At 46.6% G+C, this 20,100-nt stretch overlaps 1 protein-coding gene across 1 annotated transcript in view; it reads right to left on the bottom strand.

Moving 5' to 3' along the window:
* Positions 1-20,100, bottom strand: part of LOC126092634 (gamma-aminobutyric acid type B receptor subunit 2) — a gene marked incomplete at its 5' end in the record, with an annotated part of 461,219 nt that overhangs the window by 200,647 nt on the left and 240,472 nt on the right. The window contains one exon of the mRNA XM_049908357.1: positions 129-189. Within this exon, the coding sequence (XP_049764314.1) occupies positions 129-189 (61 nt within the window). The remainder of the gene's footprint in view (positions 1-128; positions 190-20,100) is intronic.

Raw genomic sequence — 20,100 nt, 5'->3', positions numbered from 1 at the left:
GATTGGCATACCGATTATGGGCTGTACGGCCTTGGAACGCTGAGTTGACCTTTATACGGCTCGAATTCCGGACCACCGATACATATAAGAACAGAGTAAGCAGCCGTGATAGAGCGCCGCTACTTTACCTTGTACCTGGTAGAACGCTGAGATGCCAACGCGGTCGGCGCCGCTGAACGACACTGGACCCTGCAACAAAACAACGACGCATTAGCTTTAGAGCTAGGTGAGCAACAAGTCTACGAGGGCAGTTCAATAAGTAATGCAACCCATTTTTTTTCTGAAACAGGGGTTGTTTTATTCAGCATTGAAATACACCAGGTTATTCCCCAATCCTTTAGCTACACAACACTATTTTTCAACGTAATCTCCATTCAATGCTACGGCCTTACGCCACCTTGAAATGAGGGCTGTATGCCTGCACGGTACCATTCCACTGGTCGATGTCGGAGCCAACGTCGTACTGCATCAATAACTTCTTCATCATCCGCGTAGGCGTATGGAAATCCGACGGTGCGAGATCGGGGCTGTAGGGTGCATGAGGAAGAACAGTCCACTGAAGTTTTGTGAGCTCCTCTCGGGTGCGAAGACTTGTGTGAGGTCTTGCGTTGTTATGAAGAAGGAGAAGTTCGTTCAGATTTTTGTGCCTACGAACACGCTGAAGTCGTTTCTTCAATTTCTGAAGAGTAGCACAATACACTTCAGAGTTGATCGTTTGACCATGGGGAAGGACATCGAACAGAATAACTCCTTCAGCGTCCCAGAAGACTGTAACCATGACTTTACCGGCTGAGGGTATGGCTTTAAACTTTTTCTTGGTAGGGGAGTGGGTGTGCCTCCACTCCATTGATTGCCGTTCTGTTTCAGGTTCGAAGTGATGAACCCATGTTTCATCGCCTGTAACAATCTTTGACAAGAAATTGTCACCCTCAGCCACATGACGAGCAAACAATTCCGCACAGATGGTTCTCCTTTGCTCTTTATGGTGTTCGGTTAGACAACGAGAAACCCAGCGGGAACAAACCTTTGAATATCCCAACTGGTGAACAATTGTGACAGCACTACCAACAGAGATGTCAAGTTGAGCACTGAGTTGTTTGATGGTGGTCCGTCGATCATCTCGAACGAGTGTGTTCGCACGCTCCGCCATTGCAGGAGTCACAGCTGTGCACGGCCGGCCCGCACGCGGGAGATCAGACAGTCTTGCTTGACCTTGCGGCAATGATGACACACGCTTTGCCCAACGACTCACCGTGCTTTTGTCCACTGCCAGATCAACGTAGACATTCTGCAAGCGCCTATGAATATCTGAGATGCCCTGGTTTTCCGCCAAAAGAAACTCGATCACTGCCCGTTGTTTGCAACGCACATCCGTTACAGATGCCATTTTAACAGCTCCGTACAGCGCTGCCACCTGTCGGAAGTCAATGAAACTATACGAGACGAAGCGGGAATGTTTGAAAATATTCCACAAGAAATTTCCGGTTTTTTCAACCAAAATTGGCCGGGAAAAAAAATGTGTTGCATTACTTATTGAACTGCCCTCGTAGCAATAAGCCACAGTAAGTATTGAGTCAGCCATATGGTAAGCGTGAACAATAAAAATCTATACAACAGACGAATTCGCAATTGCGAATAATAATGACCCTCGGCTGTAGAATGGAATGACGACAATGGAAATTTGTGCCGGACCAGGACTCGAACACGGATTTCCCGCTTATCGCGAGCGGTCGCCTTACCATTTTTTATTTACTCGTATTTTTTATTTTTAAAAATTTTTTTATTCCGTTTTTTTCCTTATTTTAGTCGGTGTACCAGAATTCCAGAAGTCGCTAGCGCCTTCCGATTGGTGCAACATACAAACGTGTCTTCTCGAAATTTTAACGGAGATTCCGTTTGTAGTGCGTTCAGAATATCATGTCAGCAAAAAAGGATCAGCATCTCATGGCTTGGATGTTCCAGCTAGAAAACGGGCCCTGAAAGACGCTCCGTAGAAAATTGGAAAAGAACTACTTGTATCTGGGATTGCGAACAAGTGCACAGTGTCGATAGTTAAGGTACGTCCAATAACGTAGTCCTGATTTCTCATCGGGGTCAAAAAGGTAGCGGACCGTATGACCGCGTATCCAATTAACAGCGTTCGTTTTTGTTGCGGGATAATGAATCACATCCGGGATTAAATGCGTCAGGAAAGTGATCTGAGCAGTTGTCTGTTGGGTAAGAAAAGCCAAGATACGCTGCACGAGCCTCCATAAGTCAGACGACGCACCACATGAGAATCGATGTGTCCTCTAAACCACAGTAAACACAGAGGGGTGCGTCAGCGAGGCGGATGCGGTGCAAACGGAACTGGCTGACCTGTTTGCCATTGACGGTGATATACCAGGTGGACCGGACGCTGGTATCTAGATAACCAGCATGCACAGCTTTCCACATACGACGCCAAATGATCTGGGGAAACTTGCGTTCGATGGGGTTACGCGTTTCACTCATTTGTAATGCGTCATGTACAGCCTTTGTCTGGAGTATACGAGGAAGGGGTAGGGAACGCAGAATGTAACTTAAGGGGCGCCGGAAAGGCTCAAAAGCATGAAAAGTTCAATTTTTACTTTTTTGCGTTTTAATAGATATATAATTTATTCAATTCCGAAGACTACAACTATTTTTAAATTTTTTTAGAAATGTGTTCTACATGGGCGTGACCCACTGTGGCGCTGTTAAACTGCTGTCAAATGGTGTTATTATTAACGTCTGTATTCATCAGGTACATTTTAGTGATGTGAGATAAAGTATGTATTGTGGCTAACCTGTGATGATTCAATATATATCGCTGGTGTGATTGTCGATTGTTTCATGTTTATTTACTCTGTCGTTATCTCGAAAATATTCGTAATTAATTCTGTTTCTTGAGTCTCTGTTTTGTTGAAGTATGATAATGAGTAAAAGTAAAGTTATTAGAAATCCTCTGAAGGCTTTTAAGAAATAGAAATGTTGGAAAGCCAAAGGTATTTAGAAATATGGGAATGAAGATAGGTTCTAACATGGTACGAGCGATGCTTGCTTTAGACAAGGAACGCCTTCGGGCTGCAGACAGGGCTGTAAAGAGTCTAGAAATACAAGCAAGAGTAAACAGGAGGAGGAACAAGAGCAAGCTGGAGGAGGAGTTTGCAGAGGATGAAGATAATCCATCCTATGGACCTGGAATGCACTAAAAAGTTAATCCAATCTTTGTCGCTCGATTCCCAAAACTTTTATTTTCTCATACTAATTACATGTTTTCTAAGGATCTTCCAAACATATTTGTTTCAAACTTTCAGTAAATGTTACACAGTACCTTCTGCATAATTTAACACAGCCTTTTTCCAAAAAACTGTATATTTTTGAATATATAAATAAAAAAATTGCAAAAAATGTTGTGAATTTTCATTACAATTGAAAAAAAATCATCTTTAATAACTGAACTAAAATTTTGTAAAATCCCTGTGTTAAGTTGTAGCCCATATTCCAACAAATAATCTGTAAAAAGTTCAACTTCCTACCTCAAATACTTTGTGAGGAAAGATGTAATTTATAAGCGTTATTTTAACATTGCAAGTATAGGGCGTTCCGGAGCCCCTTAATTCAAGAAAGAAGTGCCGAAAGTGAGAAAAGGGGGTGGGGGATGGAATGTGTGATAATATGACTTGGAGTGACATGGAGACTAGCGAGTGTTCATGCAAAAGTAGTCTGGTCAGGCTCGTCGGGCAGCGACGCCAGACTTTCAGTTGGGAGCTAACAAAAAGTGCCGTAACTCTGTCTGGCACATGGAATAAGCCCGCTCCACCACGCTCCCGCGGGAGGGCAAGGGAGGAATATTGAATTTTAAATAACATCCCGGTACAGACAAAGGATCCCATTGCCATCAGCATATGACGCACGAGGGTAATCGGAACCGGGAACACTTGCGCCACATAGGGGATGCGTGAGGCGTGGTAAACATTGATGTACGCGCACGCTGTACAATGTCGAGGAATCTACGCCGGTGGTCCACAAGGCCTGCCCGGATCGTTTGGAGGAGACGTCTACTGTTGGTTGCCGCTAAACGACGGAGGTTATTCATAAAATCAATGGCCAAACAGCGGACGCTGGTGGCCACACTTAGAGGAGCGACATATCTCTCAGTTATACCCTCACCAATGAGCAGAACCTTTGATTTGGAAATGTTAAGAGAACTGCCCGATGCCTCCGCATATGTCGCCACGCAAACCCGCGCGAACATCGTCTTCATTGCGGCGGTAGAGGGCTAGATCGTTAGCGTAGGCTGTACAACAGAAGCGGTGTCCATGCAAAGTCATTCCCACCAGGCGTTGGCGAAGCCCCTTGAGTAGGGGCTCTAATGCCAAAGCATACAATATCATGGGAAGTGGGAAACCCTGTCGGGCAGAGCGCTCCGCCGCTAGAGGCGCAGTGAGGCGACCATTACAGAGTATGCTTGAAGTCGCACCGCTCAAGAGTCGCATTGTCACTGTTACTATACGAACCGGAAAACCCATGTGTTGGAGGACCGTTTCCAGGAAGGTATGGTCGACACGGTCGAATGACTGACAAGTCTAGCGGTGCTAATGCGCCAGGTAAATGTTGTGACCGCGCGAGCTCGATCGTGTCCCTGTAACGGCGAAGTGCCGTATGGATGTTGTTGTCACCGCCCAGTGAAGTCTGATCAAGGGAGGTAACGTATCTTGCGGTCTTCTTGAGTCGTGAGGCCAACAAAAGGGTAAAATGTTTCATGTCAGTGTTCAGTAGAGTGATGGACCGGTAATCACAGATACGTGATCGCATATGTGACTTAGAGACCAGGATGATGACCCCATCAAGGAAGGTGGCTGGGGTCATCGTCGTGGGTGACACCAGCTCACGACAGATGGACGTCCAAGTAGGTTCCAAAAGATAACTAAAAAAACTTGTAAAATCGAGGGGGAGGCCGTCAGAACCAGGTTACTTGTTGGCAGCTGCCACCTTGATACCATCTACGAGTTCATCGGAGGTCACTCTGTTCCTGAAGTTCTTGACCCACATTCTCTGGCATGGTAGTGACAGTCAGTGCTGCTACCACCTCAATTAAAGTTGGTGGATGTGGGAAGGAAGCGTGCAGCAGGCGGAAATGAAAATAGAAAGAGTAATCAATGGCGCATTGCGTAGTGTATTGTCGTCCTTCATCGGTGAGGGCGTGGATGAGAGCTCGACGACGACGTTGGCGTTCTGTGAGGAGGTGGTACCTCGAAGGCATTTAGTGAGGACGACATCGCAGATGTCGTGGTCAGAGAAAGCCAGAGGCCATATTTCGGCATGTCGAGTGTTGGCAGCAATGGAACGTGTGAGGTATATACAGTCGAGGTGACTGGATGAATGCGCCGTATAGTATGTGAAACCTGCAAGGGTCACTTGAACCTTTGTCCATCTGTCAACAAGCTGAGGTCTGTCGATGATGAGGAGAGAGCTGCGTACGGGGAATGACGTGGAAGTTGGTCAGCAGGCCATTGTGCCGAGTTGAAATCGGCACCGAAGACCATTTCATCCAGGGGACTTTCAAAAAGCGGCGTTACCTCGTCACCAAAGAAGGAATGTCAGTCACGACGTCGACTGGTGCCGGACGGCACATAAACATTGAGGATGCGGACGCCGAACAGCGTGAGAGCCATGCCCCTAGCATCAGGAAAGTACACTATATCTTCAGCAGGGTGTCAAGAACGGAGGAGGATGGCGACTCCACTACCACTGGGAGATGTGTGCTGTGAAGCCAGTGGGGACGCAGAAATCAGCGACGATCATTTCTTGGAGGAGGGCAGTGTCGACATCAATAGCGTAAATGGTCTCTCGGAATGTTGCTGGTTTGTGGGAAGCCCAAATGTTGACCAGATTCATCGTCACGATGCGGTAGTGTTGTGGATGTGCTCCCACCATTGCCACCATTGGCACAGCAGAGATGTCCGGCTGGCGTGGAATATCCGGCGCAGTCACGGTAGCCGCAATCACTTGGTGGAAGGTGGGTCAGGCACCTCCAAGGGCCGCCATCGCGATCTGCTCCATCATCGACATCAACCCAGGAGACTGGAACAGGTGGCAAGCTACTGTCGCACTCATCGAGGGCGAGTTGTGGTGACCCTGCTGTAACGGGGTCCAGGAGTCTCCCTCCCCGGAATCCATCCTTGTTGGGTGGGATCGTTCCTCAGATGGGACATCATGAGCGGCCACTTCTGTCGACAGGGCGCTCGAAGGGAGATCACTGTCTTGTATCCGCTCCACTGCCTGTGATGCCACATGAAGACGTGTGTCGTCAGATGGCGTTTGACTTCTCTTCTTCCGTTTTCGGGGCGACCGCTGCTTTTGGAGGTGCTTTTCTGTATCAGAAAGTGAACGTTCAACGTCCGAAGTTGCGCCCATCTGAAGAAAAGCAGAAGTAGGCGCCACACTCACATCGATGTCCATCGCGGCGGACGGGCTGGTCATCGACCTCTGGGGAGTTCATGGTGCAGTAGCCGTCGGAGGAGATGGTGCTGGTGAGGCCGTGGCAGCACCGTCATTTCCAGTGGAGAGTGCCAGGGAGAGAACATGCGCTTCCTCAAGTGACACATCGGGACTGAGTACGGCTGTGGCGTAGCTGTCTGTTAAAGAAACAACCGTCGCTTAGGGAGCTGCGTCACCGATCGGGACCTGGAGCAAACGTCGGCGGAGACAGTCTGACCGAACATTGCCCTATTGTCCGCAACCGGCACACGTCTGCGGCTGGCCATCGTACATCACGATGGCTCGCACGCCACCTATCAGCAGATAGGATGGTACACGTTTGGAGGGTTCTGTTTTGATTTGTCGGACACCATTCAACACGTGGTATGTCGTGAACGCCTGCCATTCTTCTGCAATGTGCCCCACAACTTTGCCGTAGGATCGGAAAGCTTCGACGACCACGTCTTGTGGCACTTCGAAGGAGAGCTCAAAGACCCGAATTGTTCGAAGATCGAAATCAGCGTGATCTACCGTTAGCTCTCCAATATGCCCATCAAAATGCTTGGGCTTGTGTCCGTGTGCGTTTTGTTGAACTACCTCAGCATATGCTTCTCCTGTCGTCAACTTAATATAAGCGATACTGCCAGTGATAGAGAACAGAATACCTATAACTTCCTGGGGGTCCAGATGTACATCTTCGCGAATGAATTGTTCAGTTTCATAAGCGCGTGGTTGTGCATGTTCTGATTGGAATGTTACTTTAAGTGTCGGTCGGTGGTGCACTATCCAGACGTGGAGTCGGTCCGCACGCGACCACGACCGAAAGCCGACTGACCATTTGGCTATCCGTGCACGACTCACTGCCACACCGAATCTTCCATATGTCGTCAACCATACGCCTACGATCTATAATCGCACATCCATTGCGTGTATTCCCGTACAGATGAGACTTTGCGCTTGAAAGTCTCATGCCCGGTATCGGCAGATAAATACGATACTGCAGTTCCTGTGTTATTCTGACGATTGTCATATTCCATTCTACAGCCGATGGTCGTCATTATTAGCAACTGTGAATTCATCTGATGTGTTTCGTAACGGCTGTTTTCACCGCAGAGCATTGTCATCAGAATAACACAGACACTGCAATATCGTATGAAAATCTACGGACATCAGAAAATTATTTTGTCGTCAATTACGTTACATTTTCAGCTGCCTATCACACGTTCATGTCGCCCGTTCATACACACTGAAAGTCGTCACTTCTCTGTCTCAAGGAATCTGAACGCTCTTCTCCGTCTGCTACAGTAGCTCATCGTTCAGTCAAGACTTTGAGTCCGTCACTCAGCGGGTGCGCAGAACTTTGACACGAGCCAAACAACTGAAAGGTTTGCCAGCAGAATCAGTGTGACTGCACGATCAGCGGACAATTGACACACTTCAGATGGAATTTTGATTCTATAACGGAGTATGCGCAGATCTGAGAATTCCTGGCGGATTAAGGCTGTTCGCCGGGACGAGACTCGAACCACGGGTACCTAAGAGTGCATTAATGGTGTCACTTTGCTGCTCGCTGGCATGACCCAGTGATGATGGAATCAAGCCAAGCCCATTGAGTCTTAAAGATCCATTTAAGCTGCAACGTCGCTGCTCACTAAGTTGGCCCGCATCTCGTGGTCGTGCGGTAGCGTTCTCGCTTCCCACGCCCGGGTTCCCGGGTTCGATTCCCGGCGGGGTCAGGGATTTTCTCTGCCTCGTGATGGCTGGGTGTTGTGTGCTGTCCTTAGGTTAGTTAGGTTTAAGTAGTTCTAAGTTCTAGGGGACTGATGACCATAGATGTTAAGTCCCATAGTGCTCAGAGCCATCTGAACCCCACTAAGTTGATCGCCAGGCGATGATAACAAGCTCACTTGTGTTTGCCCCATTTCCTGAAACTTGAAAAGTGATTGGATACTTCAGCGTCACTCCGGCAGCGCCGTGTTTGACTGTGCAAACTATGTGAACAGCTGCAGGGTAATTATTCCTGGGCAGCAGCGAGATTATAGCGTAAATGAAACGAGGCAACAAGGCAACGTGCTGTGTTGAGCCAGCAGAAAGTCGGCAGCATTAGCGTATGCTGAGGTGTAGGTAGAACCAAAACTGGCGTTCTGCGGATAGCAGCGTGGAATGTCAGATTCCTTAATCGGGTAGGAAGGTTAGAAAATTTAAAAAGGGAAACGGTTAGATTAAAGTTAGATACAGTGGAAATTAGTGAAGTTCGGTGGCAGGAGGAACAGGACTTCTGGTCAGGTGTATACAGGGTTATAAATACAAAATCAAATAGGAGTAATGCAGGAGTAGGTTTAATAATGAATAAAAAATAGGAGCGCGGGTAAGCTACTAAGAACAGCATAGTGAACGCATCATTGTAGCCAAGATAGACACGAAGCCCATGCCTACCATAGTAGTACAAGCATATATGCCAACTAGCTCCGCAGATGACGAAGAGATTGAAGAAATTTATGACGAGATAAAAGAAATTATTCAGATAGTGAAGGGAGAAGAAAATTTAAGAATCTTGGCGAAATGGAATTCGATAGTAGGAAAAGGAAGAGAAGGAAAGTAGTAGGCGAATGTGGAATGGGGGTAAGGAATGAAAGAGGAAGCCTCCTGGTAGAGTTTTGCATTGAGCATAACTTAGTCATAGCTAACACTTGGCTTATGAATCATGAAAGAAGGTTGTGTCCGTGGAAGAGGCCTGGACACACTGGAAGGTTTCAGACAGACCATATAATGGTAAGACAGAGATTTAGGAACCAGATTTTAAATTGTAAGACATTTCCAGGGGCAGATGTGGACACTGACCACAATGTATTGGTTTCGAACTGTAAATTAAAACTGAAGAAACTGCAAAAAGGTGGGAATTCATGAAGATGGGTCCTGGATAAACTGAAAGAACCAGAGGTTGCAGAGAGTTACAGAGAGAACTTTAGGGAACGATTGACAAGAACGGGGGAAAGAAATACAGTAGAAGAAGAATGGGTAGCATTGAGAGCTGCAATGGTGAAGGCAGCAGAGGATCAAGTAGGTAAAAAGACGAGGGCTAGTAGAAAGCCATGGGTAACAGAAGAGATACTGAATTTAATTCATGAAAGGAGAAAATATAAAAATGCAGCAAATAAAGTAGGCAAAAAGAAATATAAACGTCTCAAAAATGAGATCGACAGGAAGTGCAAAATGGCTAAGCAGGGATGGCTAGAGGATAAATGTAAGGATTTAGATGCATATATCACTAGTGGTAAGATAGATACTGCCTACATCAAAATTAAAAAGACCTTTGGAGAAAGAGAACCACTTGTATGAATACCAGGAGCTCAAATGGATAACCAGTACTAAGCAAGGAAGGGAAAGCAGAAAGATGGAAGGAGTATATAGAGGGTCTATGCTAGGGCGATGTACATTAGGGCAATATTATGGAGATGGAAGATGACACAGATTAAGATGAAATGGGAGATATGATACTGCGTGAAGAGTTTAACAGAGCACTGAAAGACCTCAGTTGAAACAAGGCCCCGGGAGTAGACAACATTCCATTAGAACTACTGATAGCCTTGGGAGAGCCAGCCCTGACAAACCTCTATCACCTGGTGAGTAAGATGTGTGAGACAGGCGAAATACCCTCAGACTTCAAGAAGAACGTAATAATTCCAATCCCAAAGAGAGCAGGTGTTGACAGGTGTAAAAATTACCGAACTATCACTTTAACAAGTCATGGCTGCAAAATACTAACACAAATCCTTACAGACGAATGGAAAATCTGGTAGAAGCCGACCTTGGGGAAGATTTTATGAATAAGGACCACTACAAGCGATAGTAACACTCAACTAAGCGCTTTCAATTGCAAGTGCTTTTACTTAGCTTGGTCGGAGGAACAGAATAATACACCAGCAGTCTTCATCGTTACATTTCACAAAGTGAGAAGTAGACCTCATGGTTCGAATTTTCAACTTCAAAAGGAAGAAAACTCTAGCCTCACCCTCCAAGGTAATCGCACTGAAGAAGTTAATGAATGTTTTGAGGTCTCGCTCCAGCCCAGTGGACGTCCTCCTTGGACGGAACTACTGAATACACACTGCTGAGCCTCCTCCTATCAGCACCGAGCTAGGTGGCAAATTGGTTACCACACTGGACTCGCGTTCAGGTGGACGACGGTTCAAACCTCCATGATTTCCCTAAATCGCTGCACGCAAATGTGGGGATGGTTCCTCTGAAAGGGCACTGCCGCCTTCCTTCCCCATCCTTTCCTATTACGATGGGACCGATGATCTTGCTGTTTTGCCACCTCACCCAAATCAACCCACCGCCGGCAGCCGTGGACGAGCGGCTATAGGCGCTTCAGTCCAGAACCACGCTGCTGCTACAGTCGCAGGTTCGAATCCTGCCTCTGGCATGGATGCGTGTGGTATCCTTAGGTTGGTTAGGTTTAACCAGTTTGTAACGGAACTGAAATGATGGTGGGCTGACAGTAATTTGGAGCCCGCGAGTCGGAAACGGGCGCGCTTGTGTGAGACTGCCAGGGAATGCACCCTGATGCCATCTATTGGTGAAACTGGGAATTAGCGCTACCTGTCAGACAATGCACTGAGCTCTCGGAGTCAAATGTATTCTTTTTCTTGGTAATTATAAGTTATTACTGTATAATTTAATGTTGTAAAGCGCTAGTAGTAAATTATTATGACTGGTATGAACTCCAGGGTAGTAAATATAAATATTCTTAAATACTAAATGATTTCGGTAAAAAGGTGATAGTAGAACGCCCCCACTCTTGGTGATACGAGTGTAGCTAGAGGTAGCTGGAGACACAGGGACTGAACAATGGAATGGCCTGGGGAGTGTTGACGTGATCGGACGTGCGTAACTGTGCTGACGCAAAAGTGATTGTGCAACAGAGAAGGGGCGAATATCGTCGCCGTTTTTGGAGTAAAACGCGACGAATGGTTGTTGAAGCCGCCTCTATGCCACTGGAGCTGATTGTAAGAGTTCCTGCGCCCAGATTTTATGGCGGACGTGCAGTAGCTTATACGAGTGCTACAGCTCGTAGTTCCAGCCGCCATTAAGAGCATGAGGCGTGAAGAGCAGCGTTAGCCACATGCATCTCACCACCAGCACCGACACGTCTACCCAAGGCAAGACTGCTTGCAATTGTTAAGTCGAACTTTGTATACATGTAAAAGGAGAATACCAGTTTTCTTTTATGCAAGTGCAGAGGACAGAATATAGTAATGAGTAGAATTACGACGCATGTTGTTCATTGTAAAGTGTAGTAACCTCAAACATAGTATAATGAAATCAGACTGAGGCCACCATCACCTCTTTCATTTACAATTCTTTTGGTTGTAGAATACTTTAGCGTATAAGAATGTTGAAAAGAGCAATGGTCACACCAGAATGAGTCGCCTATTTATAGTTACTTGAATTTTTCTGAGTAACCTTTCGAGTAAAGTCACTTAACTAATTCTGTATCAATTGTCCAAAGAGTAAGATCCAAAATCATTAAATAAGTTGAAGGATAGAATTTTGTTAACCCAAGTTGCATAAACTGTCTTGGTAGTAATTACCAAGCCAACTCACAGAAACTGAGAGAGTATTTGCTTTGTAGAATCATCTAGAATGATCAGAAATAGTAATGTTCAGAATTAAGTTTAAATTCAACTCAAGCCATTTCACTTTGAAACGAGCCCAAAAATTGATTTATTCTTTTGCTCCTACAGAGCTGGCGACCGTAGTTATAAGTATTTTCAGGAGGATTCGACGGTAAGTCTGCTGCTCTCCTTGTGCTGATAGGATTATCCACTGCTGCTAGCAGTGGTGATTGGATACATAAGCTCACTACCAAGTTAAGTGGGTCAGGTAGGCAGTGTTACCGTGTGAACTGTAGGGCACTGTAGGCCGTGGACCGAACCCGTTAGGACACTCCTAGCCCGGTTAGGAGTGTACTAATCATTAGGTAAATACTGGCGAGTAACGGCCAAAAATGTATACGCAAGTGAATTTAGCAAGGTCCACGTAGCACCTAGTTAATGTGGTGCAATGGCGAGGGTAGGAGTGGAGTAAAAGTGAGCTGAGCTTGTGGCAGCTGTGCTGTATTCAAATATTAACAACGTGAATTCACTACTACGTCTTACCATTAGGACTGAGCTATTTACAGTTAAAATACGTAGCAGTAAGCGCAAAGGCGTGACAGCTACAAATCCGTATTGGTTTTATACATACGGAATTAGGAAGCGGGTCATTCCGTCAGTGGAGGGGGTTAAAACAACCGAGTCAGTTGAGAACATACCCCATTTACTGATGGAAAGATTCGGCGGTTCGGTCGCAAGTTCTAAGTCTAGGGGACTGATGACCTCAGGTGTCAAGTCCCATAGTGATTAGAACCATCTGAATCAACCAGCCGACCAACCAAACCCCGATCAGCGCTACATGCTCCAGACTTCCGGCAGCGCCCATAGTTCCGGAATGGCTGCGAGTCTTAGACAGACATTCGCTATGCTGGAGACTTGCCACCATTACCTAAATGCTAAGACTGGCAAGCGTTCGCCTAGATAGTGGGCAGACACGCACTTCACTAACGGAATAGCTGCTGCAAAAATCCAGTGGCCTTCCGTCGCCTCTTCCGAAACCCCAGCACGAGATGGACGATCAGCATCATCAGTCATTCCCGACAGAATCGCAGCAAACTGCGATATGCATCCCCTAACTAAGCCGAAATTCCCACCTGGCCTAAGGGCATGGTGTGAGGTCCGATGGAAAATGAGCTACTGCCATCAAACACAAACTCACACTATCTGTCTTGCGCGGCATCCGAGGTCCGCACGTCGTCGGTGTAATCAGGCAGCTTCCACACCCAGACAGCAACTGCAGGTCCACAACGACTTGCAGTACGTCAATTTGGCAGGAATATCCCCAACTACGTCAACCGTTCTGGCAGTCCCCTAGTAGACTTGGTGGCCATCTCCTTTATGAGCCAGTTAGAAGGGAAACGGGATCTTGTATCCCTGCCAGACGAAAAGATGACGTTGACCTCTGAGTATGAGTGCTACGTCAAAGAGAGCTCTCTACTCACTAGTTTTTCACACCTCACCCTAGTACTGTGCCGGTTAGATTACACTTCTCAGACCCAAGGACCACAGGTGGAGCCAGCCAGGTGGCCGAGCGATTCTAGGCGCTTCAGTCCGGAACCGCGCGACTGCTACGGTCGCAGCTTCGAATCCTGCCTCGGGCATGGATGTGTGTGATGTCCTTAGGTTAATTAGCTTTAAGTAGTTCTAACAAGGGAACCTCCCCATCGCACCCCCCTAAGATTTAGTTATAAGTTGGCACAGTGGATAGCCCTTGAAAAACTGAACACAGAGCAATCGAGAAAACAGGAAGAACTTGTGTGGAACTATGAAAAAAATTAGTAAAATATACAAACTGAGTTGTCTATGCGAAGATAGGCAACAATAAGGACAATGGGACCCAAGGATCGCCGTGGTCACGTGGTTAGCGTGAGCAGTTGCGGAACGAGAGGTCCTAGGTTCAAGTATTCCCTCGAGTGAAAAGTTTAATTCTGTATTTTCAGTTTATGTGACAAACTCTTATGTTTTCATCACTTTTTTGGGAATAATTATCACATCCACAAGAAGACCTAAATCGGACAAGGTAGAAGAATCTTTTTACCCATTCGCCAAGTGTACAAGTTAGGTGGGTCGACAACATATTCCTGTCATGTGAGGCACATGCCGTCACCAGTGTCGTATAGAATAAATCAGATGTGTTTTCGTGTGGAGGAATCGGTTGATCTATGACCTTGCGATCAAATGTTTTCGGTTCCCATTGGAGAGGCACGTCCTTTCGTTTACCAATGGCACGGTTTTGCGGTGCGGTCGCAAAACACAGACACTAAACTTATTACAGTGAACAGAGACGTCAATGAACGAACGGACAGATCACAACACCGAGCGAGGTGGCGCAGTGGTTAGACACTGGACTCGCATTCGGGAGGACGACGGTTCAATCCCGCGTCCGGGCATCCTGATTTAGGTTTTCCGTGATTTTCTTAAATCGCTCCAGGCAAATGCCGGGATGGTTCCTTTCAAAGGGCACGGCCGACTTTCTTCCCCGTCCTTCCCTAATCCGATGAGACCGATGACCTCGCTGTCTGGTCTCCTTCCCCAAACAACCAACCAATCAACAGATCACAACTTTGCGAAAATAAAGAAAGTAAAATTTTCAAGCGAGAGAAGACTTGAACCAAGGACCTCTCGTTCCGCAGTTACTCACGCTAACCACGGGACCACGGTGCTCCTGAACTCGCACTATCTTTGATGGTGCCTACCTTGCACATGGACTACTCAGTTTTTATATTTTACTAATTTTTTTCATAGTTCCACACAACTTCTTCCTGTTTTCTCGATTGATCTGTGTTCATTTTTTCAAGGCCTATCCACTGTGCCAACTTATAACTAAATCTTAGGGGGGTGCGATGGGGAGGTTCCCTTGTAAGTTCTATGGGACTGATGACTTTAGATGTTGAGTCCCATAGTGCTCAGAGCCATTTGAACCACAGTTGGAATTAAGGCACGAATCACATCCTCGATCAGTTCCTAACGGATTTCGCGTATTGGTTTTGAGTTAGTGAACTGTTTTATGAAGGGTTATTTATAATTATGTATACTGTAGATTCGAAATCATTTCCTGGTCGACAGGCTTTTGCAATTCGTATCACGATGCTTGTAATACCTTGTAAGAAATCAGCGATTATGATACAGTTCCACAACTAACAGTTACTTACACAGTACATACGTCTTCCGCGTCAATGATTAAAAAGCGTTTCGGCGAACTTCTATCTTCAAATTCGGAAAGAGAGAAATAACCAACATAAAATATCTCGTGAAAATATATACTAGAAAACACAATGTACACAATTTGACGAGATATCTTTCCTCTAGAATATTAAGGAAACACTTTGCACAAAATGTTTATAAAGGCTCAGGTTGAAAATTAAAGCACTATTCAGGCAGCTCTTTTATAGCAGGGATTCTAACGGAAAACCTTGCGTGTAATAGCATAAGAATACGTGACGTCGCACGCCATTGGAGCTTGTCTGCTGTCGTAAAAACAATGAGTGGCTGATTTGAAACAAGAGATTCCACCTTTTAGGAACTCGTAACTTCCCTGCTGTGGGATAAATAAAAAGTGGACCCAAATGCAGCAGCATTCTCAGTGGTCTGCTTGGGACGAAAGAGAAAGGTGTCCAAAAACGTGGGTAAATAAAAGGTGGACCCAAATGCAGCAGCATTCTCAGTGGTCTGTTTGGGACGAAAGAGAAAGGTGTCCGAAAACGTTGTTCCCCATAGCGCACATTGTGTTAGTGAAGCAAATAAAAACGCATACGTGTCGATAACTACGCGATATTCATAAACATTTTATCTTGTTACATGGTCTACGGTCTGACACAATATCATTAAATTACAGATAGTGAGGGCTGTCTATAGCCAGTAATTCACTAAAAAAGAAAGAAAAAACTATTAAGAATTTATGTTACTTGAAATTTGCCTTACAAGATCTAGGAAATATTTGTACGATGACTAAACGCCGCCGGCCGGAGTGGCCGAGCGGTTAAAGGCGCTACAGTCTGGAACCGCACGACCGCTACGGTCGCAGGTTCGAATCCTGCCTCGGGCATGGATGTGTGTGATGTCCTTAGGTTAGTTAGGTTTAAGTAGTTCTAAGTTCTAGGGGACTTATGACCACAGCAGTTGAGTCCCATAGTGCTCAGAGCCATTTGAACCATTTGACTAAACGCCACTGGTGGCGTCAGAAAGCTGTATGACTCAATACGGTAGTAGATTATTAGAAAACTGTAATGAACAGTCAGGCTCCAGCTCTCGGCTGATATACGTCTACTGAGCGACAACTTGTGGAAAGCTCTGAGATATTTATCGGGCCGTGGAACGTGTATCGGAAAGACAGACTGGTGGTCGCAAGAGGGGGAGAGTTCATTGCAATTCACAAAAGTATTGTCTCTATTGAGATCGAAGTTGAGTGTGACAGTGAAGTTATCTTGTAGCGTATAACAGGTGTACGTAAAACCTTGTTAACTGTTGGATGTTTTTACCGGTAGCCGACTCCGCTGTGACAGTTGCAGAGTTATTCAAATGAATTCTACGGTTAGTAGCGCGGAAATGACCAGATCATGCAGTACTAGTAGGAGGCAACTTTAACCTATCGACTATATAGCCTGGAATGTCTATGGGTTGACTGCGAGGGATAGAGACGGACAGTCATACGAAATACATCTGAAAACGTTCTCTGATAACTGTCTTGGGCAGCTAGCTCTGTAGCCCACAAGCAATGGTAATATCTTACATCCTGTGGCTACAAACGGGCCGGGCCTTATTGACAGCGTCAGTACAGAAACAGGGATTAGCGACCATGATGTCATTACAGCAACTAGGTTAAGAAAATTAATAAAACAGCCAGGAAGGATAGTAAAGTGTTTCTGCTAGATAAAGCACATAGGCAGTTGTTAGCATCTCACTTAGTGAACTGACATCACTTAGTTCCAGTAAGATGGACATAGAGGAATTGTAGGCAAAGTTTAAGCAGGCTGCAAATCGTGGTCTGGAGAGCTATGTGCCTAGTAAGTTGATTAAGGATGGAAAAGACCCACCACGATTTAACAAGGAAATTCGGAAGTTGCTGAGGATGCAGAGACTGTTGCACTCTCGGTTGAAAAGAGAACATACAAATGCCGACAATCTAAAAGATCAGTAGAGATTCACGCGTCTGTGAGAAGATTTATGCTTGCGCGAAACATAAAAGAGCTACCACCGTCACATCTTAGCAAAAGATGAAGCAGAGAACCCGAGAAAATTCAGGTCATAAGTAAAATTGCTAAGCGGGTCTAAGGCCCCCATTCAGACCATTGTTGACCAGTACAGTGCGGCAGTTGAAGATAGGAAAACGGAAAGCCAAAGTTTTAAACTTCACGTTCAAAAAACAAACGTACCTTCATAGTATTAGCCACTTATCTATCTTGCATTTACCGTGAATCTCTGGCCCAGTACAAGTTCCCAAGAAACTGCAAAAAGCGCAAGTGATTCCAATATATAAAAAGAGTAAACGGACGGAGCCGCAAAATTACAGACCAGTATCCATAACTTCGTGTTTGATGCAGCATCCTTGAACATATTCTCACCTCGAATAAAGCAAATTTTCTTGAGGCTGAGAAGCTTAAGTCCAAGCATGGTTGTAGAAAGCCTGGCTCACGCGAAACTAAGCTTGCCCGCCCCCTTCTCACATGATATACTGCGAAGTATGGATGAAGGCCAACAGGCAGAGTCCGTATCTACAGATATCCGGGAAACATTTGACGCGGTGCCCACTTGCAGGCTATTAACGAAGATACGAGCATGTGGAGTAAGTTCACACAAATGTGAATGACTAGGAGACCTCTTAAGCAACAGAAGCCAGTATGTTTGTCCCCGATGGCAAATGTTCATCAGAGGCAACGGCATCGTCAGGAGCGCTCCACGGAAGTGTGGTAGGACAGCCCTTACTCTCTATGTACATAAACAATTTGTTGGAAGGGAGGGCCGCTACCTGTTGTTGTTTGCTGATGCAGCTCTGGAGTACGGTAAGGTGTCGAAGTTGAACGACTGTAGGAAGATACAAGACGACTCAGATAAAATTTGTGGTAGGAAAAATGTAAGCTAATGCGGATGAGTAGGAAGAACTAACCCGTAACGTTCCAATACAGTATTACTGGTGTCCTGCTTGACACAATCAAGTCGTTTAAATACACTCCTGGAAATTGAAATAAGAACACCGTGAATTCATTGTCCCAGGAAGGGGAAACTTTATTGACACATTCCTGGGGTCAGATACATCACATGATCACACTGACAGAACCACAGGCACATAGACACAGGCAACAGAGCATGCACAATGTCGGCACTAGTACAGTGTATATCCACCTTTCGCAGCAATGCAGGCTGCTATTCTCCCATGGAGACGATCGTAGAGATGCTGGATGTAGTCCTGTGGATCGGCTTGCCATGCCATTTCCACCTGGCGCCTCAGTTGGACCAGCGTTCGCGCTCGACGTGCAGACCGCGTGAGATGACGCTTCATGCTCAATGGGGGACAGATCCGGAGATCTTGCTGGCCAGGGTAGTTGACTTACACCTTCTAGAGCACGTTGGGTGGCACGGGATACATGCGGACGTGCATTGTCCTGTTGGAACAGCAAGTTCCCTTGCCGGTCTAGGAATGGTAGAACGATGGGTTCGATGACGGTTTGGATGTACCGTGCACTATTCAGTGTCCCCTCGACGACCACCAGTGGTGTACGGCCAGTGTAGGAGATCGCTCCCCACACCATGATGCCGGGTGTTGGCCCTGTGTGCCTCGGTCGTATGCAGTCCTGATTGTGGCGCTCACCTGCACGGCGCCAAACACGCATACGACCATCTTTGGCACCAAGGCAGAAGCGACTCTCATCGCTGAAGACGACACGTCTCCATTCGTCCCTCCATTCACGCCTGTCGCGACACCACTGGAGGCGGGCTGCACGATGTTGGGGCGTGAGCGGAAGACGGCCTAACGGTGTGCGGGACCGTAGCCCAGCTTCATGGAGACGGTTGGGAATGGTACTCGCCGATACCCCAGGAGCAACAGTGTCCCTAATTTGCTGGGAAGTGGCGGTGCGGTCCCCTACGGCACTGCGTAGGATCCTACGGTCTTGGCGTGCATCCGTGCGTCGCTGCGGTCCGGTCACAGGTCGACGAGCACGTGCACCTTCCGCCGACCACTGGCGACAACATCGATGTACTGTGGAGACCTCACGCCCCACGTGTTGAGCAATTCGGCGGTACGTCCACCCGGCCTCCCGCATGCCCCCTATACGCCCTCGCTCAAAATCCGTCAACTGCACATACGGTTCACGTCCACGCTGTCGCGGCATGCTACCAGTGTTAAAGACTGCGATGGAGCTCCGTATGCCACGGCAAACTGGCTGACACTGACGGCGGCGGTGCACAAATGCTGCGCAGCTAGCGCCATTCGACGGCCAACACCGCGGTTCCTGGTGTGTCCGCTGTGCCGTGCGTGTGATCATTGCTTGTACAGCCCTCTCGCAGTGTCCGGAGCAAGTATGGTGGGTCTGACACACCGGTGTAAATGTGTTCTTTTTTCCATTTCCAGGAGTGTATTTGGGAGTAACGTTGAAAACCGATATGAAATGGAACGAACATGTGAGAACTATGGAACGGAAGGCGTATGGTCGGTTTAGGTCTATTGGAAGAATTCTAGGAAAGAGTCGTTCACCTGTGAAGGAGACCACATATAGGACACTGGTGCGGCTATTCTCGAGTACTGCTCGAGTATTTGGGATCCGTACTAGGTCGGATTGACGGAAGACACCGAAGCAGTTCTGAGGCGGGCTGCTAGATTTATTACCAGTAGAGTCGTCAACACGTAAGTGTTACAGAAAATGCTTCGGGAACTCAAATAGGAATCCCTGGAGCGTAGGTGACGTTATGTTCGAGGAACACTACCAAAAAAATTTAGAACTGGTATTTGAAGCTGACTGCCGAA

The sequence above is a fragment of the Schistocerca cancellata genome, chromosome 7, assembly GCF_023864275.1.
Source record: "Schistocerca cancellata isolate TAMUIC-IGC-003103 chromosome 7, iqSchCanc2.1, whole genome shotgun sequence".
NCBI classification, from domain to species: Eukaryota; Metazoa; Arthropoda; class Insecta; order Orthoptera; family Acrididae; genus Schistocerca; species Schistocerca cancellata.
The sequence above is the reverse complement of the archived record's forward strand: the minus strand, read 5'-3'. Positions and strand labels throughout refer to the sequence as shown.